The sequence below is a fragment of the Pipistrellus hanaki genome (genome assembly GCF_964339955.1).
Source record: "Pipistrellus hanaki genome assembly, chromosome: 1".
Lineage (NCBI taxonomy): Eukaryota > Metazoa > Chordata > Mammalia > Chiroptera > Vespertilionidae > Pipistrellus > Pipistrellus hanaki.
In genome coordinates this window covers 86,777,094-86,801,152 of record NC_140503.1, presented here as the reverse complement: position 1 = coordinate 86,801,152, position 24,059 = coordinate 86,777,094, and the positions used below count along the sequence as shown (strand labels likewise).

Sequence of the window (24,059 nt, the reverse complement as noted above, 5' to 3'; positions counted from 1 at the left end):
AAACACAATCAGCCCTGGCCAGAGTGGCTGAGTTGGTTGGGTGTTGACCCATGCATCAAAAGGTTGCTAGTTTGATTCGCAGTCAGGGCACATGCCCAAGCTGTGAACTTGACACCTTGTATTATAGGAGGCATTCAGGAGGCAGCCAATCGATGTCTCTCATATCAATGTTTCTCTCTCTCCCTCTCCCTTTCTCTCTCTCTAAAATCAATTTTTAAAAATGTAAAAAAATACTGGGCAAAGGACTTGAAGAGACATTTCTCTAAAGAAGATATACATACGACTAGTAAGCATATGAGAAGGTGCTCAACATTACCAGTCATTAGGTAAATTCAAATCAAAACCACAATAAGATACTACTTCATTCCCACTAGGATGCTTGATTTAGTAAGACAGAAAATAAAAAATGGTAGCCAAGATGTGAAAAAATTAGAATCCTCATACATTGCTGGTGGGGAAGGGAAATGGTGCAGCTGCTTTGAAAAACAGTTTGGCAATTTCTCAAAAGGCTAAACATAGAGTTACCATATGATCCAGCAATTCTACTCCTAGGTATATACCAAAGAGAGATGAAAATATATATCCACATAAAAACTTATCCATAAATATTCATAGCACCATTATTCATAACAGGCAAAAGTGAAAACAACCTAGTGTCCATCAACTAATGGATGGAGAAGCAATATGTAGTATACCTATACAATGGAATATTACAACAGGGATGAACCTTTAAAACATTATGTTCGGTGAAAGTAGCCAGACACAAAAGGCCACATATTATAAGATTTTATTTAGCTGAAACCAATTTGGCTCAGTGGATAGAGCATTGATCCTGCAGACTGAAAGGTCCCAGGTTCGATTCCAGTCAAGGGCATGTACCTTGGTTGCGGGCACATCCCCAGTAGGGAGTGTGCAGGAGGCAGCTGATAGATGTTTCTCTCTCATCAATGTTTTTGACTCTCTATTCCTCTCTCTTCCTCTCTGTAAAAAATCAATAAAATATATATATTTTTAAAAATATTTCATTTATATAAAATGTCCAACATTGTCAAATCACTAGAGGCAGAAGGTGGGTGGCTGCCAGGGACTGGGAAGAGGGCAGAATTGGGAGTAACTGGTAATGGGTTCTAGGTCTCTTTTTAGAGGGATGAAAATGCTTTGTAAATAAATGATGATGGTTGTACATGTCAGTGAATAAAGTGTGCTTAACTGTATACTTTAAAAGGGTGAGTCTTACAGTATGTGAATTATATCTCCAGGGGAAAAAAAAGAATTAAAATCATGGTGAGAGTATTACACACTTATCAGAATGAATCAAAAAAGTGATAATACCAAGTGCTGGCAACAATGCAAAAAACTGGATCACACATTGTTGGTAGAAATATAAATGATCCGGCCACTTTAGAAAATAGTATGAATGTTTCTTTAAAATGAAAAATTGATTTACTATATGACCTAATAATGACAACGTTGGGCATTTTACTGCAGAGAAATGAAAACTTAAGTCCACACCAAAACCTACACATGAATGTTCAAAGTAGCTTATTCATAATAGCTAGTAACTAGAAATTAGCAGTAAATGTTCTTCGGTGAGTGATTTAACAAAAGATGGTACACCTACAATGACAAATATTACTTGCCCTTCTACTGTATTCTCAGCAGTCAAAAGAAAGACAACTTGGATTAACCTCAGGGAAGTTTACTGAGTGAAGAAGATAATCTCAAAAAGCTACATACTGTAAGGTCCTACTTATATAACCATTGAAATAAAATTCTAGAGAGAGAACAGATTAGTGGCCACCAAGGTTTAAGAATGGGTGAGGAAGAAGGTGTTGCTATAAAGAGTTAGCATGAGAGACTCTGGGGTGATAGGACAGTGTATATCTTGGTTTAGGTAGTAGTGACAAGAAGCTACACATGTGACAAACTTGTCTAGAGTTTTATACACACAGAGAGAAGTGCATGTATAACTGGTGACACCTGAATTATCTCTGTGGACTTTACCAATGTCATCACTTGGTTTTGCTATTGTACTATAGTTATATGAGATGTTCACCATAGGGGAGAATGAGGGAAGGGTACCAAAAACCTCTCTCCATTTCTTTGCAGCTGCTAGTGAATCTATATTTACTCCAAAATAGTATTTTTTACATTAATTATATAGTAAAACATTACTCAATGTTTAAGAATAATTACTGTGTTTCAATAAGATTCATAGTTGATGGCAAAGGTAGAAAAGAAATCACAGCCAGCACAGTCAGCCACAAATCATTCCCTCTATGTGTAGGAGGGGGTTATCCTCTTACTGTGAATGCCCATAGGCAAAAACAAGGCAAGAATATCCAGTGTGGACCACACATTTATCTTCATTGGCCCTCTATTTCCCTGCATGCAGCTCAACTACCATCTCTGGATCTTCATTCTTGCTCTTCTCTGTCTGAATTCATCATCTTCTCTTCCCTCCACCTATCCTATTCCTTCTCACTTCGTGAGGATCAGAAGCAATATCCATCTTTCCATGTGGGTAAATTGGATCCCTCCAACTACTGTGTTTCCCCGAAAATAAGACATCCTCCGAAAATAAGACCTAGCGCATGGAAACATAAGACATCCCCTGAAAATAAGACCTAGCGCAACTTTGGGAGAAAAAATTAATATAAGACACTGTCTTATTTTCGGGGAAACAGGGTACATACTGGAGTTCAGACACCAGGTGCCCTTCTACTGTATTCTCCGTAATACATTTAGGGGGCACTCAAAAATTCTTGTTGATGGAATAAAAGCCTGTCTACCTTACGTTCTTTTATTCTTACTCTCATGAAGGAGAGTGGGTACATGTGAAGACATATGAGCCATGACAAACGTTTCACATATAACCAGTACTTTGTACTTTAAAATGTCATTTCCATTATTTTCATGGCAGTGCTACGAATGAGGCATAATAGATATAATTAGACTGCTTTTATATATCAGGCAACTGAGTTCAGAATGGTTCAGTAATTTCCAAAGTCACAGTTGATACTGATTCAGGTTTAGAACCCAAGACTCATTCTAAATCCCTACCAAGTTGCAAATTGCCACATTAAAATTTTATTTTTAAGAAGGTTAATTATCAAGATTTAAATCTTCACAAAGGAAGTGTAACATTTTGCAGCACAAGATGTGGTATTTAGTCAACACCGTGGAAGTGGCTGAAGCCCTTGTAGGAAGAGGACAGAGAATAAATGTCTTAAAAGACATCTGATCGAGGACAAATTGGAAGAACACAGGAAAATGTCCACTTCCAACATAGAGCCTAAATCCAGGCATTTCTCCCAGCACCACTGCTGTCTATCTCCTCCCTCAAGCCTCTAGCCCTCTGATCATATCACTCCATTCAATGGCTTCCCGTAGCACAAAGATCTAAACTTCTTATCCTTGCTTAGGAAGTTCTAAATGGTGTGGCTCCTGCTCACCTCTCCAAATTCATCTTGTTTCATTCTTCCTCCACCAACAATGCTCACACGTATTTTTCCGTCCCCCAAGTGTGCCAGGCATCTCTGTCTTGGCTTTCTCTTCTACCTGGAATGCTCTTCTGCCTGACCTTTGTTTAGCTGGGCATGTTCCATTCAAATTTCAGTGTGTTCTCACCTTTTCCAAAGTAGTTACCAGTTCCTGTCATGTTACTTTCTTTTAATACTTTGCCAAACACCTATCGCTATCTGACATTTGTTACATTGACTGGTGTATTGACTGTCTCTCCCTCATCCCACTGCAATTTAAGTTCTAGGAGGAAAGGGAGAGGTTTACTTTTGTTCTCTTTTGTATTCCCAGTGCCTAACACATAGTAGGTGTTCAATAAATATGTGTAGAGGAAGGCAGGAAGAAGAAAAAGACTACCACCCTACCTACTTCACAGCTCTGGGTCTATCTGGCCAAATGAATGGCCTAGTAATGACAACCTGACAGTAGAGTAATAGCCTTCACCTAAGAAGTAAATGAATTGCATGCTCATAAAAACCTTAAAAGCACTGTGAAAACAGTATAGTTATAGGTCATCATCTTACAAGGTCTAGATCAAGCCCCCTCTCTTCCCTGAGATCTTCCTGGAATATTCAAGGCCTCTCTACTCCCTCCATGCTCTGACTTCCTAAAGCTTTATTGCCCACAATACCCATGTGATACGTAATAATCCCCTTATTTTCATTGGTATGAGTGCCTACTATGTGAGGGAACCCTGCTAGGTCTTGAGAATATAACAAATAAAGAGTTTATATATAATTTACACCCTGGTTCCAGACCATAGATATTAAAACAAGATTTGCATAATTTATTACTTGACTGTATTTGTGATAAGTGCCACAAAGAAAAGTAAGTGTGTGCTAACAGCATAATTGGAGGACAAAACCAGACCAGCTGGATAAAGGAAGGAAAGCAGGTAGGAAGTGGGTCAGGGAAGTAACAGTTACTCTATAAGCAGGAAGTCTCTCCAGTGTAGGAGGCAGAAGACCAATGAGCCAAAAATAGAATGGACTTAAAGTCAGGATACCATGTCTCACTTCCAGTCCTGTCACTGTCTACCCACATTCCATTTCACTTATCAGGCCTCAGTTGACTTAACTGTGATTATTAATAACAGAAATAATTAAAGTGTTTGTGGGACCCTCAGAAAAATAAAATATTAATTTTCCAGAGATAAAATCATTTAATTTCAACAAACAAAACATTTATTGAGCATCTTTTATGTGCTTAACACAAAGATCCATAAAGGTGAATGGATTTGCCCAAGATTACTATTAGTTAACAGGGATAGTCCAGATTAGAATCCAGATTCTCCTGAATCCCAGCACTGGATTCTTTCCAAAGGTATCCACAGCCCTCTACAATCTGGTCCAACTCTAACTAGGCAATTTCCCACTATTCTCAATGCTAGAAACCCAGTGGCTGAAATCATTACAATCAAGACATGTTTACTCCATGTCTTCTGAAATTCTGGGCCCCATTAAGAGGTCACACACACCCCTTTCATAGCTCAGATTGTGAAATGGTCCCTAACTTCGAGTGTTTGTCTCAAGTACCACCTCCTCTTTTTTTTAAAATATATTTTATTGATTTTTTACAGAGAGGGAGGAAGAGGGACAGAGAGTTAGAAACATCGATGAGAGAGAAACACCAATTAGCTGCCTCCTGCACACCCCCTACTGGGGATGTGCCTTCAACCAAGGTACATGCCCTTGACCGGAATTGAACCTGGGACCCTTCAGTTCACAGGCCGATGCTCTATCCACTGAGCCAAACCAGTCTAAGCATCCTCTTGTACCATTCTTCTATCATCAAGTTCATCTACAGCAGTGGTTCTTGAAGTCTGCAATTTCTGGGGGATCCTAAGATCCTTTCAGGGGGTTCATGAGATCAAAACTATTTTCGAAATAATGCTTTTTAAGATGTCTTTTTTACTGTGTTAATGTTTGCACTATTGGTGCAAAAGCAAAGGTGAGTAAAAATGCTGGCACACAGAGCAAGTCAAGGCAATGACAGCAAATTATACTAATAGTCATTATATTGTTGAGTGCCTTGTGTGGGGGAAAAAAGAAAAAGCCAGTTTAAGAATGTCCTTGATGAAACAGTAAAAATCATTCATTAAATACTGACCCTTGAGTAAACATGTTTTTAACACTCTGCAAAGAAATCAGAACCACACATAAAGCACTCCAGCTGCTTTTCAAAGTATAATTGTTATCAAGGAAAAGCACTATGTGGCTGAGTTCTGAGCTGAACTAGTGTCTTTCTCTATGAAACACTATTTTACTGGAAAGAATAAACAACAGACCAATTAGAGTTATTCCGATTTGAGTATTTATAGACATTTTCTTGAAAATGGACTAAGTAAGCTTGTCACTTCAAAGAAAATAACTACCAGTATTTGATACTATTAGAGAGTGAGAATGTTGGAGCATGCTTCCAGAGAGGCCGTGGACTGTGCCCCAAATAGAGTTATCAGTGCTGACACCAGGCCAGGCCTTGAGATACGGTCTCATGGCCCCTTCCCAGCACGTAGGCCTTCTTTCAAGGGCAAAGCAGGACTGACTCCGTTTTGTACTGTGTCTTCCATCTTATATAAAATGTATCAATTACCCAACCCACCCTTAAATCAGCCAATAGAAATACAGAGGGAAGTAACCCAGTGTAACCAGACCCTGGCCCTCATCCCACCAATCAGAACCAGCCAACTCAGTGGCCAACTCAGCATCACTCCACCACCCTACCTTAAAACCTATAAAAAGACCACACTTTCAGAGCTCGGGGCTCTCTGCATTCTGCCGCTGCTTTGGTAGAAGCAGGGAGACCACGCTCGAGTTTGAACAAAGGCTCTTATGTTTTTGCATCGGACTCGGCTCCCTGGTGGTCCTTGGGGATCTTGAAATCTGGGCATAACAGATACCAGTGATAAAATTTAAATTTTTAAATAAACATTAGAATTTTAGAAAATTTGACACTGTGCTTGACTTTCTTGATGACATCGATAAAATATTAATGAATAGGACTAGTAAGATTTTTAAATACCATTTCAGAGCAACTTTAAGTTTATAGCAAAATTGAGCAGAAGGTACAGATTAATCCTATCTGATAAAAGGGTAATATGCAAATTAACTGTCACTACATCACAAAGATGGCAGTGCCCATAGCCACAAGATGTGATGCCCAGTCTTCTCAGTACTGCCAGAGTCCCCCAGGCCTGGGGGAGCGGCCGCTGAGAGCCGGCAGCAGGCAGCGTGAGCAGCCTGACGGAATGCTTGCTTTGTCACTGCGGCAATGAGGCAAGCATTCCACCCTGGCCACAGAGGGCCTCTGGGCAGCGGACATGGAGTGGCTGGGGGGTGGGGGTAGCGAGGGGAACACCACTAGTATCATATAGATTTAAAGCCTTAACATATGCAAAATCTATACAACTGAATTTTCTCAATGGTAAATTCGTTATGTTACAAAATTATGCATGGGGGGGAAATCCAACGTGCAAGACAGACTAATGGATTTTCATATAGGAATACAAAAAGTTCATTGATAAAATTTCAGATTCTGCAGTGAAACTAACTTCTAAGAAAATACCACTTTTTGGAGTTTTGAATGAATACCGGTGCTAAAATGTCTGTTAAACTGAAGTTACATTCCTCCATCCCTAAGAGGTCTATGTTCTTGAACAAATAGCCTGGTGAACCAGACTGTCTCAGCAAACTTCCAGGACATTTTAAATCAAATACTTCTAGAGCAGCATGGAAGATCTCGATGAACCAAGTTCTGACTGTTTCATCCAAACCTCACTTTAAAAACTACAGATCACCTTTCCCATTCCTATTTGCCTTTTTTTTTAAAGATATATTTTATTGATTTTTTACAGAGAGGAAGAGAGAGGGATAGAGAGTCAGAAACATCGATGAGAGAGAATCATCAATCAGCTGCCTCCTGCACACCACCCACTGGGGATGTGCCCGCAACCAAGGTACATGCCCTTGACCGGAATCAAACCTGGGACCTTTCAGTCCAAAGTCTGACGCTCTATCCACTGAGCCAAACCGGTCTTGGCCTTATTTGCTTTTGATAATCAGAAATTATTACTGTTCTTTCCTTCCCTGCAGTATATTCTACCCAAGTTTGACCAAATGTTCTTAATGGGCCTAGTCAAAAAGAAACAGCAATTTCCAGTGCCAGTCAAGATGAAATAAGCTGGAAGCCTGATTACAGTTAAAATTCTCTGCACATATATAATACCAAAAGCAACGACCTGTGGACTCTGAAAACTACTAAAGGCAATAGGACCTGAATGAATGAGGATGAATTATGGAATTACACAGCAAAATCTCCAGGAAAAAATCCCCTATCTAACCAGAGGACCCCAATGTACTGGAGAGTATGGAGAAAGTCCCTAGTTTTCTCTCACCCAGCCTTGCCCTACTGCCTTAGTGGCACAGGCCAGAGAAATAGATAACCTGAATAGCCCTATCTATTAAAGAAATTGAATTATTTGCAGATACCATGATCTTTTATGTATAAAACCCTAAATGCTCCCCCTCCAAAAAAATTTAAAAAAAAACACACACACATTAGAACTAATAAACAAATCCAGTTAGTTATAGGATACAAAATCAATATGAAAAAATCAATTGCATTTCTTTATACCAACAATGACCTATCTGAAAAGAAATCAAGAAAACAATCCCATTTGTGATAGCATCAAATGAATAAAATACTTAGGAATAAATTTAACCAAGAAGATAAAAAGCTCTGTGTACTAAAAACTTTAAACCATTGATTAGAGCCTGGCCAGTGTGACTCGGTGGTTGAGTGGTGATCTATGAAACAGGAGGTCACGGTTTGATTCCAGGTCAGGGAACATGCCTGGGTGGTGGGCTCAATCCCCAGTGTGGGGCATGCAGGAAGCAGCTGATCAATGATTCTCTCTCATCATTGATGTTTCTGTCTCTCTCCCTCTCCCTTTCTCTCTGAAGTCAATAAAAATATATTATAAAAAAAAAAACATTGGTGAGAGAAATTTTAGAAGACAAAAATAAATGAAAACATATCCCAGGTTTATGGATTGGAAAAATTAATATTGTTAATATAGGAACATTTTAGCAATATTAATTTTGGATTCTAGATTACTAGAATCCAAAGCAATCTAGAGAGTCAATACAATCCCTATCACAATCCCAATGGCATTTTTCACAGAAATTAAAAAAAAATAATTCTAAGTTTCATATGGAATATAAAAAATAAAAATAAATTAAAAACCTGAATAGCTAAAGCAATATTGAGAAAGAAGAACAGAGTTGGAAGCATCATGCTTCCTGAATTCAAACTATATTACAAAGCTACAGTAATCAAAATACTATGGTATTGGCATAAAAACAGACACATAGGTCAATAGAACAGAATTGAGTATCTAGAATTAAACGCAGGCATAGGTGGCCAGTTAATTTACAACACAGGAGGCAAGAATATACAATGGAGAAGAAACGGTCTCTTCAACAAATGGTGGGGAAACTGAACGACCACATGCAAAAGAATGAAGCAGGACCACTGTCTACACCATTCAAAACCAATCAACTCAAAATGGATTACATACTTAAATGTAAGACCTGAAACCATAAAACGCCTAGAAAAAATCTATGCAGTAAGCTCCCTGACATGGATCTTGGCAATGATTTTCTTAGATTTAACACCAAATGCAAGAATAATAAGAGCAAAAATAAACAAAATGCCTATATCAAAATGACTCTATGCAGCAAAAGAAACCATCAAAAAAATGAAAAGGCAACTTACAGAATGGGAAAATATTTGCAAGTCATATATCTAGTAATGAGTTAATAATCAAAATATATAAGGAATTCATAAAACTCAACAGCAAAAATATATATATAATAACCTAATTTAAAAATGGGCAGAAGATCTGAAGACATACATATAGCCAACTAATCATCAGGGAAATGCAAGCCAAAACCAGATAAGATATTACCTCACACCTGTTAGGATGGCTATTTTCCAAAAAATAAAAGATTACATATGTTGGCAAGGATGTGAAGAAGAGGAAACCCTTGTGCACTGTTGGTGAAAATGTAAATTGGTACATCCACTATGGAACAGTATGAAGTTACCTTAAAAATTTAAAAAGGAACTACCATAATATACCATAATATACCCCCCAAGAAAAAAAAAATTTGCCGGTAGGTGAAGGTGAAGGGACATTTTCCCTCCCATGTTTATCGCAGCATTATTCACAATAGCTAAGATACAGAAACAACCTGTTTCTGTTAACAGGTGAATGGATAAATTATGGAATACTAGAGACCTGGTGCACAAAATTCGTACATGTGAGGGTCCCTGCAGTCCAGCCTGCATCCTCTTCAATCTAAGACCTCTCAGGGGATGTCCAATTGCCCTTCTTGCTGGCCTGATCACCCCCAACTTCCTCCCCACTGGCCTGGTCACCCCTTAAGTTTCCCCACCACCAACCTGATCACCCCTCACTGCCCCCTTCTGCCAGCCTGGTTGCCCCCAACAGTCCCCCCCCAGTGGTCCTGGTGGCCCAATGCAGCCTACTGCTCAGTCGTTTGGTCGCCCCACACTAACCCCCTGCCAGCCTGGTCACCCCACGCAGCCTGCTGCTCAGTCATTTGGTTGCCCTTCACTAACCCCCCTGCCAGCCTGGTTGCCCCATGAAGTCTGCCTGTTTTGTCATCCGTTCAGTTGTTTTGGATGCAATAGTCACTTAGCCTTTTATATATATATATATATATATATATATATATATATATATATATATATATATATAATTAAGCCATATATATATATAATTTAGCCATATATATAATTTAGCCATATAGATATAGATATAGATATAGATATAGATATAGATATAGATATAGATATAGATATAGATATAGATAGATTATTCAGCCTTTAAAAAGAACAAGATTCTGCCTTTTGAACAACGTGGGTGGATCTTGAGAACATTATGCTAAGTGAAATAAGTCAGACAAAACAAAAGACAAATACCATATAATCCCACCTATATCTGAAATATTTTTTTTAACAAGGTACTGCCACACACCCATTAGTATGTCCACTTTTTACCTAACACCGAATACTGATGACAGTGCAGAAGTGGAGCTCTCCCACATTGCTATTGCAAATGCAAAATGATAGAGCCACTCTCAGAAATGTGTCAGTTTCTTATAAAGTTGAACATACACTTACCTATGATTCAGCAAACCTATCCTAGGTATTTACCCAAAAGAAACTAAAATTCATGTTCACCAAAAAAACTGCACATGTATGTTTATAGAAGCTCCAGTAGCCTGATACTATAAACAGCCTACATATATCTCAGCTGGAAAGTAAAGAAATAAAACTGTGGTCCATCCCTACAATAGACTACTTCTCAGCAACAAAAAGTGACTTATTGACGCACACAACATGGACAGATCTCAAGTGCACCCTGATAAGTAAAAAAAGCCAAAGTAAAAAATGCAACATACTAACAAACTGCATTATTCCATTCATATGGCATTCTGGAAAGTGCACCCCAGTGGTGGAGAACAAATCAGTGGTTCTCAGAAGTTGAGTTGGGTGGGGGTCTGACTACAAAGGGGTGATACATGGAAGGCTTTCTGTGATGATGGAACTTTTCTATTTGTTTCCAAGTCTTAGCTATTGTAAATTGTGCTGCTATGAACATAAGGGTGTATACTTTCTTTCTGATTAGTGTTTTGGATTTCTCAGGATATATTCTTAGAAGTGGGATTACGGGGTCAAATGGCAGTTCCATTTTTAATTTTTTGAGGAAATTCCATACTGTTTCCGATAATGGCTGCATCAGACTGCATCCCACCAGCAGTATACTAGGGTTCCTTTTTCTCTACATCCTCACTAGCACTTGTCATTTGTTGATTTGTTGATGGTAGCCATTCTGAAAGATGTGAGGTGTTTCCTCATTATCGTTTTATTTTTTTATTTTATTTTTATTTTTTAGAAACTGTTTATTTTCCATCAACCTTATATCCGTTCTGTTAAAGTTTGTGGAAGAACAGCTTAGGACCACTCAGTGGTAGTTCCTACCCAACTGGTGACCTGAGCAGTGGAGCTGCAGACCAGTCTTCAGTGGCAGGCTGAGTGCTCCTCTTCAGGAGGAAACTGCTGAATGGGCACAGAGGGCGCCTGTGCCTTCAGTCCAGTCTGCGACCTCAGGCTGAGCAGCAGTGACCTCACGAGCAGGAGCAGTCCATTCGCCCTGAGATTCCTCCTTGGTCCCAGCCTTTTCAGCAGCGGCCTGCTCTTCCTTTCCAATCTCCTCAGGATCTCTGTAGACGTAAAGATCAGGCATGACCTCCCACGGGTGTTCCCGGGAGATGGTACTTTCTGGGCCAGCACATCAGACCCACTGAGTGAGCCCCCTTGTTGTTGCAAGGGATGGCAATGTCCACATAGCACAGAGCAGAGTGTGTGTTACATGGAGCGATGGCGGGCAGGTGAACATAAGGCGCCTCTGTGAGAGGCTGGTGGTCAGCCCTGGGATCAGTAACCACCACAAGCCTCGGCTCCCAGAAGGCTGCCTGGTTGGTGAAGGTTCCAGAAGTGAAGAGGTTGGCAATCGGAGTGGCTCCAGTGGCAGCCGCAAACATCAGCGCAGCTTGCTGGCAGGATTCCTGGGCGATATGACAGATGTCAGCGGGGTTTTTTATGGCAGCAATGGCCCGAGCTGCCAGCAGAACCTTCTCCCAGGTCCTCTCAGATTGATGATGTGGGTGCCATCACTTTTCCTTTTGTAGATGTGCTGTTCCATTTGGAAGTCAAGGTTGGTGCCACCTAAGTGGGTTCCTGCTGCAAGGAATTTGAGGAGTTCCTCCTCCTTCATTTGCAGGACATCAAGGGCTCCGGACATGGTGAAAAGTTTCTCTTTAAGTACCCTGAGAACCGAAAACAAAGACATATGGAGCCCTCCCTGGGTGTGCAGAAAGCTCTTCATTGTCATTTTAACTTGTGTCTCTGATAATCTGTGACTTTGAGCATTTTTTCATATGTCTCTTGGCCAACTTATGTTGACTTTGGAGAAGTGTCTATTTAGGTCCTTTCCCCATTTTTAAATTGGATTGTTTGTCTTCCTTTTGTTAAGTTATATGAATTCCTTATATATTTTGGATATTAACCCTTTATCAGATATATCATTGCCAAATATGTTCTTCCATACAGTGGGCTCCCTATTCATTTTGGTGATGGTTTCTTTTGCTGTGCAGAAGCTTTTTATTTTGATGTAGTCCCATTTATTTTTTCCTTAGTTTCTTTTGCACTAGGAGATGTATCTGTAAACATATTGCTATGAGAGATGTCTGAGATTTTGCTGCTTGTGGATTCTTCTAGGATTTTTATAGTTTTGTGACATATTTAAGTCTTTTATCCATTTCGAGTTTATCCTTGTGTATGGTGTAAGTTGGTTATCTAGTTTCTTTTTCTTTTTTTTCTTTTTTTTCTTTTTTTTTTTTTTTTGCATGTATCTGTCCAATTTTTTCAACATCATTTATTAAAGAGACTGTCTTGACTACATTATATATTCTTGCCTCCTTTGTCAAATATTAGTTGAGCGTAATGGTTTGGGTCAAATTCTGGGGTCTCTGTTCTATTCCATTGACCTTTATGTCTGTTCTTTGACAGTAACCAGGCTGTTCTCATTACAGTGGCTTTGTAGTATAACTTGATACCTGGTATTGTGATCATGCCAACTCCATTCTTTTTTCTCAAGGTTTCTGTGGCTATTTGGTTCTATATAAATATTTGGAGTATTTGTTCTAGATCTGTAAAATATGCTGTTGGTATTTTAATAGGGATTGCATTGAATCTGTAGATTGCTTTAAGTAGTATGGGCATTTTCATTATGTTGATTCTACCAATCCATGAACATGGTATATTTTTACACTTGTTTATATCTTCCTCTCTTTTTTAAACATCCTCTAGTTTTCCAAGTAAAAGTCTTTTACCTCCTTGGTTAAGTTTATTCCTAAGTATCTTAATTATTTTTGTTGCAATGATAAATGGGATTATTTGTTTAGTTTCTCTTATTGAGAATTAATTATCCTACATAATAAAAGTGTAGTATGCAAATTGTCCCTTTGACCAAGTATGTCATCTGTTTACAATTCAGTATATGAGGTGGTTTGTGTTTTTTTGTTTTGTTTTGAAGTTCTCCCTTCATGGAATCCAACAAATTATTTTATTTTTTTTAATATACTTTATTGAATTTTTTACAGAGAGGAAGGGAGAGAGATAGAGAGCTAGAAACATCGATGAGAGAGATACATCGACCAGCTGCCTCTTGCACACCCCCTACCGGGGATGTGCCCGCAACCAATGTACATGCCCTTGACTGGAATCGAACCTGGGACCTTTCAGTCCGCAGACCGACGCTCTACCACTAAGCCAAACCGGCTTCAGCTCCAACAAATTATTTTAGATGAATGGAGGCATATATGATGGCTTGTCTGTCACCGTTCCCATCCCTAGTACATACTCCATCACCACTGCTGCCACTTCTCTGCCACTCCCCTGGGAAGTAACAGGAAGCTTCTAATTTTTAAAATATGTTATTTTGAAGTCTTACTTTAAAATGGTCAATTTATAGTAATAAACACTTCCATCACCTTTTCAAATCTTATCTAATAAAAGCGTAATATGCAAAAATAACCATCACTCCATTGCACCCACAAGCCACACCCACCAGCTAATCAGGAGCAAGTATGCAAATTAACCCAACCAAGATGTGAGAGAGCAGGAGGCTTGGGTTTCCCCACCTATGGAGGAAGCCAAGCTTTCCACACACCCTGGTCGGCCTAGGCCTTCACTCGAGGCTACAAAGTTTCAATTAAAGAAGATAAATAAGGAGCAAGCAAGAGACTTGCTCAAGGCTACAAAGTTTCAATTATAGAAGATAAATAAATCCCAGATACCAGGGCCTCTGCTTGGGTCACTGGAAGGTGTGGCTGGACTATAAACCACCACAGATCCCTCGCCAGGCCACCCCACACCCCAAGGGAACCCCCACCCTGATCCGGGACACCCTTCAAGGCAAACCAGCCAGCCCCCACCCATGCACCAGAACTATATCCTATCTAATCCTAGCTAATAAAAGAATGATATGCAAATTTACGATCTTTCCAACACACAAGATGGTTGCCCTATGTAGTCAAAGATGGCTGCCCTCATGTGGACACAAGATTTTCACCACAAGATGGCCAGCAGGGGAGGGCATTTGAGAGGGACCAGGCCTGCAAGGGAGGGCAGTTGGGGGTGATCAAGCCTGTAGGGGAGGGCAGTTAGGGGTGACCAGGCGGCAAAGGAGAGAGTTTGAGGGCAACCGGGCCTGCAAGGAAGGGCAGTTGGGGCAGAAGGAGAACCCATGCCTGCAGGGGAAAGCAGTTGGGGAGGACCAGGCCTGCAGGAGAAGGCAGTTAGGGGTGACCAGGCCTACAGGGAAGGGCAGTTAGGGGCAAACATGCTGGCAGGGGAGCAGTTAGGCATCAATAAGGAGTGGTTAGGGGGTGATCAGGCTGGCAGGCAGAAGCAGTTAGGGGCAATCGGGAAGGCAGGTAGGCGAGCAGTTGTGAGCTAGCAGTCCTGGATTGTGAGAGGGATGCCCTACTGCTTCTCTCAATACAGGACAAGATTTGGCCTAAACAGGCAATCAGACATCCCTCAAGGGGTCCCAGATTGAGAGGGTGCAGGATGGGCTGAGGGAGACACCCTTGTGCATGAATTTCATACACGGGACCTCTAATATGTTATAATTAGTTAGGTTCTTACAATAATCTTAGATAGTGTATACACTGTAGCATTTTATAGATGAGAAAAGAGACATTGTGAGAAATGAAGGGCCCTTCCAAACATCATTCCTCTGGAAAGAGCAGAGCCATCTAGACTTTCAGATTACAAGTTTATATTCCTTCTAATGCAGCTTGGACAATAACTCCCCCATCCTTCCCAATTCCGAAAAAGAGAAAACAGAGATGGCAGAGGACTCTCACAAACTTTATTTCAATCCCATGACATTCTGTGACAGACCTAGACAAGTCAGGGCCAGTCTGGGTCTTGGTCCTAGGGGACAGTACTAGCAGAAAAGGGAAAATATCCAACTTTCCTTTTGACAGTTATACTCACACAGCAGGATATAAAAGAAGAAAGATGTCCATGGCTGTTGTGGAGAGAATCCTGCCAGGAAATATGTTGGAAGCTCCAACTTGCCAAAGACATCCCCAAGGCCCCATTAACACCATGACACTGAACCAGAGCAGCACTGAACACTCAGTAACACTGCTGACGTCCTGGCGACTCTTGAAAGATTATGTTTCTAATTACTGAGGCACGGGTGGGATGCTTGAAGGTGGGACCAGAGAAGGGGAGGATTTTGCTGCTGAGGATGAGGTGAATGTGGTCCTGGGTGGACATCACAAAAGCTTCCCTATGCACTCTTTCCTCCTCTACTGCTTAACCTCTGGACTGACTCCAGAGTCACAGATCCGCTGACACCCCCCTCCCCACGATAGATAAGTGAGAACTATCAGTGAAGACAATAAAAGATGCCTTCCCAACCACAGGCCAGATCACTGTCAAAGCTGACTGGAAGCTGAGAGCAACAGCATAAACACTAGAAAGCCCAAGAACTAGCCGATCTTGTAATCTAAGATACGGCACGTAATACATGAAAGGTGTGTAGTGTGTAGCACCCAGGCCATTTGCAATGGTCTTGGACCATGCAAAGCATTTGTGTGTTCTGGTTTTTCAAAAGTGTCCTCAGACCTCCTCCTTCTGGAATAAAAAATGTGACCTGAACAGCTCTTCTGGTCAGAGGGACTACCAAGAGAAAAACACAGACTGGATCTGACATAATATATTCATCCTGGGAGGGACAATGTGATGCTCACCTTCACACAGAAAAGGCAGGAAAAGCTTAGCATTCTTTGGAAGAAAGGAACAAGTAATTATCCACAATTCTTCATCCAACTCTGAGATCATCAATTCACAACTACTTTAAACACTGCAGAGTACATAAAAATTTCTCAAGGAGCATCGTAAAACGTAAATCATAATATTGACCCCAAAAAAGACACTTAATTTTAGTTTAAAATTAAATTCTAAACTAGCTAGATAACTTATTGCTGATGTGCTGCCTGTCATATTGGGCAGGATAAAGTGGGAGGAGGGGTTCAAGAGGAGTTGAAAAGTACAAATACATCAGATCTGACTTCTAAGCCCAGCTATGCAGGGGCTAGAGCAACTAGTTTCCTTCCCAAAAGCTTCTGACTCTTTCTCAGTCACCCAGCATGCCCTTCGTTTGTTATTTAAGTGGCCAAAAGGACTTCTCCCCAAGACCAACATCTGACCACCAGAAATAGGACAGCCTTCACATTGAAGCAATTCTCCACAGTCCTATTGTTCTGTTTTTTCAGATGATGGAAAAATCTAATTCCAGGAAACATTAATAGCTTCATTATGTGACCATAGGACTAATAAGTTATATAGCCAAAGAGGTTTTTTTTGGGGGGGGGAAACTAATATTTTTGGGAAAATAGCTGATCTCTTTATATGAATTTATCGTTATCAGGGATCTAGGAGTATAAGCAAAACTCCTACAAAAAGGAGAATCACACGGCCGGCTGACCTAAATTTGGAATGTGCTAAGACCTGACTTGGGCTTACACTTGGCAGGTCCAAGCTGGTATGGAGTGGATTCTGGTGCAGATTAAAAAGGGGGAGAAACAGGTGCTTGGGACCATGTTGGAAGCAAAATATAGGACGAGTGTCCAGAAAATTCTGACAACCCATGGAGGAGAGGTTAGAGGATTCTAGACTCTGTTCATAAAGTAGGTCTAAGGGAAGAGTCTCTTTGTAATATCCCGGAAGTAAAAACAAACAGTTTTCCTTAGTTGGATTCCAGCCCATTACGCTAACAGTTTCTGTGCAAGCACACGAAGAAGGTCTCCAGGTGCCAGGGAGCCCTGGGCAAAAGATAGGAAGTTTGAAAGAACAAGAAGCTACCCTATCATGTGCGCAGGGAGATAACTTAAGAAGACACTCAGATCTTCTAGGCCCTAAGTGTAAAATAATAGTGATCCCATTATAATCAGCTAGTTATTAAAAATAGGAAAGGAGCAAAAGGGAGGACAGACATAAGCATGGCCATTCGGGCAGCTTCACTAGGAAGCTACAATTTCACACTCGCCAGGGAACCACTGGCCCATTGCCTGCAGGTCACTGGGGGAAAGGGAGGTAGACACATGTGCAGTGAAGGTGAGGTGACTAGGAAAGGTGCCTGTCAGTCAACCTAGGAACAGAGATCTTGGCAAGAATGGGAAGGACCACTACAAGCCTGTGAAAATTTGGGGATACATAATCCCCCAAACAAAAGATTTCACTCTTTGGCTCGTGGCTCCCTTAGCTTTCTGGTTCCTTTGGCTTTGCTCCTGCCTATGTTCCTTCCATGGCCATGTAGTCCTGTGGACGCCACACACTATGGATTGATGAACTGCAGCAGGGGACACAAGCTAAACTAGCCTGATGCTGGACTGGACACTGCTCCAATATGGAACAAAAACTCTCAACACTGGCTCTGATCTTAGTCCCATTAAAGGAAAAATAGAACTTCTTCCTTGGTAGAACAAAAAGAAATGGGACCTTATAAATTCAGGGGCATAATTACATGGAAATAAAACTTTCTATAATACCTTGTCCTCCCATGCAAGTCTTAGAAGATTCCTTTTCTCAGGATATTGCAAGAAACCTACTCCCATCAGCCACTGATGGGGATGAGGACTTCTCCCCCCACCATAACAATAGCATCCAAAGGTCAACATTGGCTATTCTTTCTCCATTCCCTTTCTTTATTTTTACTATATCTTTATTGATTTCAGAGAGGAAGGGTGAGGGATAAGAGAGTTAGAAACATCGATGAGAGAGAAACATCAATCAGCTGCCTCCTGCACAACCAAGGTACATGCCCTTGACCAGAATCGAACCTGGGACCCTTCAGTCTGCAGGCTGATGCTCAATCCACTGAGCCAAACCGGCCAGGGTTCACCATTCACTTTCTATAGTCACTTCTTTCCTAATAAGTGAAAGAATCTCTAAGAATTGTATTGATCTCTGATGAACTCTGTCCATGTGAAATAAAATTGCTACCCAGGAATCTACCTTTGCTGTAATATATGTACAAAAAAAAAAAAGAGTATATAGTGCTTTTACTGATTTAGAGAGATGAAAGAAGAAGGAGAGAGAGAAACAGAAACATCAATAATGAGAGAGAATCATTGAATTGATCGGCTGCCTCCTGCATGCCCCCTACTGAGGATCAAGCCTACAACCCAGGCATGTGCCCTGACTAGGTATTGGACCATGACCTTCTTGTTCATGGGTTGACACTCAACCACTGAGCCATGCTTTCTTGTTGTCTCATGTTGTGAGTACAGCCCTAATGCTGAGAATAATAGTGGGGGGGGGGGGGAAACTGTAGTCCACCTCTAGCTTAGGTTATCTCCCTGTGCGCGTGATAAGGTGACATTGGTGTCCACATTGACAAGGGTTTTCCCATTGGTTAGAGACAGAATCAGGGCCATCTGCCTCCTCTTGGTGCCACAGTGGTACCCCCTCTTTGGTAGTGGGTGGTCTGAAGATGGAGAGGCGTTCTGAGCTTGGTGCGGTTTCTAATTTGTTTATGTTTTCATTTAACTACATTGTTAGCATTAAATCAATATGGATGATTTTTTAAGAATATAATCTAGAAATTTCAATTATTTAGAGCTGGAGCATTTTTTAAAGATTAAAATGCTGTGTAAAAATGTGTAAGCCTTTATTATTAAAATTAAATAAATGTTTGCTCCATGCAATTAAAAAAAGAAAAAAGAAAAGAGAAAAAAGAAGCTACCCTAGGACAATGCGCCAAACAAGAGAAGACCACTTCCCCCAAACCCATCATGTGAAGATGGAAGGAAGGAAGCTCCCAAACATGTTCATTAACTCATATAACAGTCCTTTTCCCATGGGATCCCCACATCCCCACAGCAGGACCCTCTTCGCCAGCCTGTCCCTTTCCTTAAAAGTCTCAGGCAGGGGGCTGGCCTGGTTCCACAATCATCCCAGCTACACTGCTGCAGTGCCATTGCTTTGGGAAAGTAACAGTCCTCAGAATTTCCTCCCAGCTCTGGCATCTGCCCCAGGCGGGAAGACTCCTTTGATAGTTTCATCCCCCAAATCATCCTGAGCCTTACATTTCCCAACCATCTTGGCTACGCCTTAACAACTACTGTGAAAAATCATAGAAGTATGAGCTATGATAATTATTCCATTTTGTTTCCTTAAGGACATTTCTTTCTTCCTAGAAAATTTCTTAGAGTCCTATGCTATCAATAACAACACCAACACACAATAATAATGATGATAGTCACAATGGCTCACATGTGTAGAGTGCTTACCCTGTCAAGCACTACGCTAAGAGCTTTACAGATTTATACATTTTACATAGTGAAATCATATCGCATCAGCCCTAAAATTGTCTCCATTTTACAGAAGAGGAAATTGAGGCACAGTGTGCCAACCTTCCGTATCACTCCCTCACTTAGTGAGGAACCCCATGCCAACAGTAAAGCCTCAGGAATTCGAAGTTTCTGAGCAGTGTTTTTTAACTGCTGGCAGGGAGGATAATATTCTGGTCTGGGCTTTGGGAAGAATATTCTTGACTCCTTTGGTCACAAAACCCAACAAGATGTGGCTATTCTATTATTTTGCTGCTGCACAGGGTACAGCCAGTTCTTACCCTGTTGTCTTCCTGGATCTCCCAGTCACTGGAGAAAGTTGCCAGTTGCTGCCCTTGGGAGCAGTTTGAAAACTGGAAAAGGCTGGAAAACATCCTTCTGTTCTCTTGAGTGTCTGGAAAGATGGCATCTTGGAAATTGACTCCATGAGGCAAGAGGTTATAATTTTCATCCATCCTAGTGAGGAAAGAGGGAAGCAAGCAGATGCAGAAGAAACACTTTATGGGGTGTACCAGCTTTAATCAAAAGTCAGAGAAGACTGACAGTCTTGCCAATTACACAACCCTGTCTCACATGGCTCTCATCAGAGGGGTTACTGTCACTAATTATTTCTCTGCCTCAGGTACATGCATCTATTCTAAAGGTTTTCAAAAAGATGGCTTTGGGTGAAGCAGGGGGGAAAGTGTGTACATTTGCCTATTTATATATCTCCCAGGAAGCACTCCTTCTCATAGAGAGTGTTTCTTGTTTCTTGGTGAAAGGAAGGCCAGTTGGAATAGCCTGGGTTCAAATCCTACCCTTACTACTTATCATCTGCCTGACATGAAACAACTCTTTAGAATCCTCTGCTTTAGTATTCCAGTCTGGAAAACCAGGGTGATATTAGCACTTTACTCCTTAGTGGCAGGGTAAGGGTTGCGTTAGGACATGTGAGTAAAGCACTTGGCATGAAGTGAGCGTGGCATAAATGTTAGCTAACGCTTCTACAGAGCCTAGTGGAAACAGCCTGCTGGAAAGACAAAGTCACAGAAAGGAAAAGGGGTGATGGGAGTCACTCTCCAGCTTACCAGTAAGTCCCCAAGGCCACTGTCCACTGAGAAATGACCAGAATCTGTTTCAGTGGGTCCCCGAATAACAGAGCGGGAATGATTTGTACGCAGCTGTTACACACTCAGGACAACACAGCCCATGAAATGGAGATCCTATCAGACTACTGACTGCCTTTGTATTTCTACCCTAACTCTTTGTAAATATGTCAGAGCAAAAGATGAAAGAGTTGTCTGACCACCGTAGAGCCAGTGGTCAAAACTGTTTTCATGATAAAGTTGGGGGAAGAACAAACAAACAATATCTACTCAAGTACTCCGGCTTTTTCCTTTGGGGAAAAAAAAAAAAATGTTTTGTTGTTGTGTAGTTTTATAGATGGATTCCCAGTGTCTTTCCTAAATAAAAATATGAAAAACCTGAGTTAAGCTTTCCTGTGTAAGAAAGGTACAGTCTCAGTTCTCACTGACCTTATTTAGAAACTATACTTCCCCAGCAATGAGAAGAAAAAAAAATCAGTTGAGTCTAGCTAAATCACTTAAGCCAACACAAAGCACGCATGTATTCTAAACTTAGATGTTCTGGCTCCAATATGGAAAACATGTGTTGCCGTGGGCTTACGGACGCCCTCTGTGGAACTTACTGTTTTCCGTCTCAGATAAATCTCAAAAGCTCAAAGTGAATTTGCAGACCCAAGTCTCAGTCATTCTAATATCTCTATTGCTACATCACACATGGGGCAGATCAGAACCAGTACCAACCAGTACAACTTTGGATAACTCACTCTCTGGCTATAGATGTTAGATTCCATTTTGATGTTTCTGTCTCCTGTTTCAATCGGAAACAACCAATGCACTTAGGGTTCCACCTGCTGCTCTCTGGTTTCAGACTTCAGTGGAAGCCCTTAACTGAATTCTTACCCACATGCACTCCATCTGGACCCCGGGCCAACTTTCATGGAACATTACAAGATTCCAGGTGTCTCCAATCAGAGAGGACCTCCTGCCTGATTCACCTCCACCCTCTTCAAAGATGAGGTGAATTGGGGTCTTGCGCCCAGAAGCCCACCCCCCTAAATCTTGGCTATTTTGAATAGCTTGGCATTGAGGTCTGTCGGCAGCTGATATGAGACTGACCCCGATGAATATGAGAGAAACTAGGACAGCTGGTCTGCATTCCGCACCATTCACTTCCTGACAGTCAAGCAGGTGGGGAGAAGAGAGTGCAATACCTCTGCAACTAACCTGCACCAGGTGTTCCCAGCAGTTACTCCGTTTTAGTCTCAATCAGCTTTGCCTTTCACATTACTAACGTGGGAATATTGAGGTTCTGAGGTCAGTAACTCGCACAAAATCAGGAGAAGCAGAACCAAAATTCCAACAGTCTGATTTCAAGGTTTTTCCTTTTCTTCCTCATCAGCCCAAGACACTCCCACTGAATCCCGTTTTTGTTTGTTTAAGGTTGGGTGTTTTTTTTTTTAAGTTGACTCAAATGAAGAATTGGGCATTTGCCTGAAACATCTTTGCATGAAGTACAGAAATCACTTCTGTTTTATAACCACCCTGAGCCAGAGATACCTGGTATCTTTATAGAGACGTTGAATAAGGAATAAGGGGAGGACCTCAAGGCATATTCTCCTATGGCAGGGACAGGATTCTGTGGGAGTCCTGACCTGGCCCCAGATAACTGTGACCTCGGGAGGTCACACAGCTGTGCACAGGAGGCGGTGAGGGTTCGAGGCGCCGGGCTCACCTGAGGAAGAAGAAATAGGAGTAGTCCTGGACCACCGTGTGGGAGTGACAGGAGAAGTAGCCCAGGCCGGTGAGGTTGAGCCTGGAGCCGGCGGGGACCTCGAGCATGCTGCCCCACGCCTGGTCGCACAGCATCTCGATCTCGGCGGAGTAGAAGAGCCCCGCTGCGGCCTCGTACTGCCAGGGCAGGTAGTTGTAGAGGCCGGGCACCTCCCGGTGCAGCGCCAGCACCTTGGCATACACTATGATCTCGGCCAGCTCGGCGCGGCAGCCCTCGCTCAGCGGTCTCCACTCCGACGGCAGCTGACAGCCGCGGGCGGGAGGGAGCCGGCAGGCCAGGCAGAGCGCGGCGAGCAGCAGCGGGCGCAGCACGCCCATGCCGTTGCCCATGCCCATGCCCATGCCCATGCCCATGCCGGCGGCGGCGGGGCGGCCAGGGCGCACTAGCTTGGGCGCATGGCCGGGCCCCCGGGACCCGCAGGGGCGTCGGGGAACTCGGAGCTCCTGCCTGACAGGGAAAGGCAGTTCCGGGCACTGGCCCGGTCCCTGGCCCGTCTCCCGCTCCCGGAGCTCCGCACGCCGCTCCCCGGCCGCCAGGCTCACCAGCCCGGCCGCGCCCGGGACCGGACGCTTTAAAAGGGGCGCGGGGCGGGCCGACCCCCGCCTCCTGCCCGGCCCCCGCGGCGGGGCGGGGGCGGCGGCGACGGGAGAGGGCGGGGGCGGCCGGCGCGGGGACGGGGCCAGGGACGCGCTGGAAGCTCTGCAGCCGCACGGGCTGCCGCTGCGCCTGACGCGGAGTTTAGAGGGGAGGCGGAGCGCCCCAAAAAGTCGCTGCTGGGAACACCGCCCAGCCCTCTTCCTGCGCCCCTCTAAGGCACTAGGGCACATGTGTCAAACACAAGGCCCGCGGGCCAAATCCAGCCCGCCAGGCCTTGCAATGTGGCCCGCACCGCGCTGTCATCACTGCACTCCGCTGTCAGTTTATGACATTGTCAGTTTATGACTGTTCAGTAAACCATTCGGCCCGCGATTTAGGCTGGATTTTAGATTTTGGCCCCTTCTCTGATTGAGTTCGACATCCCTACACTAGGGCAAAGCTTTCCAGAAATAAAGCGTGTTCCAAACGCGTGGCATCCTAAAAATAATCGCTGCTCCTCAGCATGACTACTCTTCGTTCATTTTTACGTTTTCCATGTAGTTCGTTTAGAGTCAAAATACA

General features: G+C 42.4%; 1 protein-coding gene and 1 pseudogene across 2 annotated transcripts in view; both read right to left on the bottom strand.

The window, feature by feature from the left end:
• CCDC3 (coiled-coil domain containing 3) overlaps positions 1 to 23,444 on the bottom strand; it is a 100,500-nt gene extending 77,056 nt beyond the window's left edge. The window contains exons 1-2 of the mRNA XM_084898929.1: positions 22,842 to 23,444; positions 20,327 to 20,501 (exon numbers count right to left, since the gene is read on the bottom strand). Coding sequence (XP_084755055.1) covers positions 20,327 to 20,501; positions 22,842 to 23,254 — 588 coding nt within the window. The 5' untranslated portion in view covers positions 23,255 to 23,444. The remainder of the gene's footprint in view (positions 1 to 20,326; positions 20,502 to 22,841) is intronic.
• Positions 11,566 to 12,415, bottom strand: LOC311633112 (small ribosomal subunit protein uS2-like; annotated as a pseudogene). Its single transcript has one exon. The product of its transcript is annotated as a small ribosomal subunit protein uS2-like (transcript).
• Positions 23,445 to 24,059: the final 615 nt, after the last annotated feature.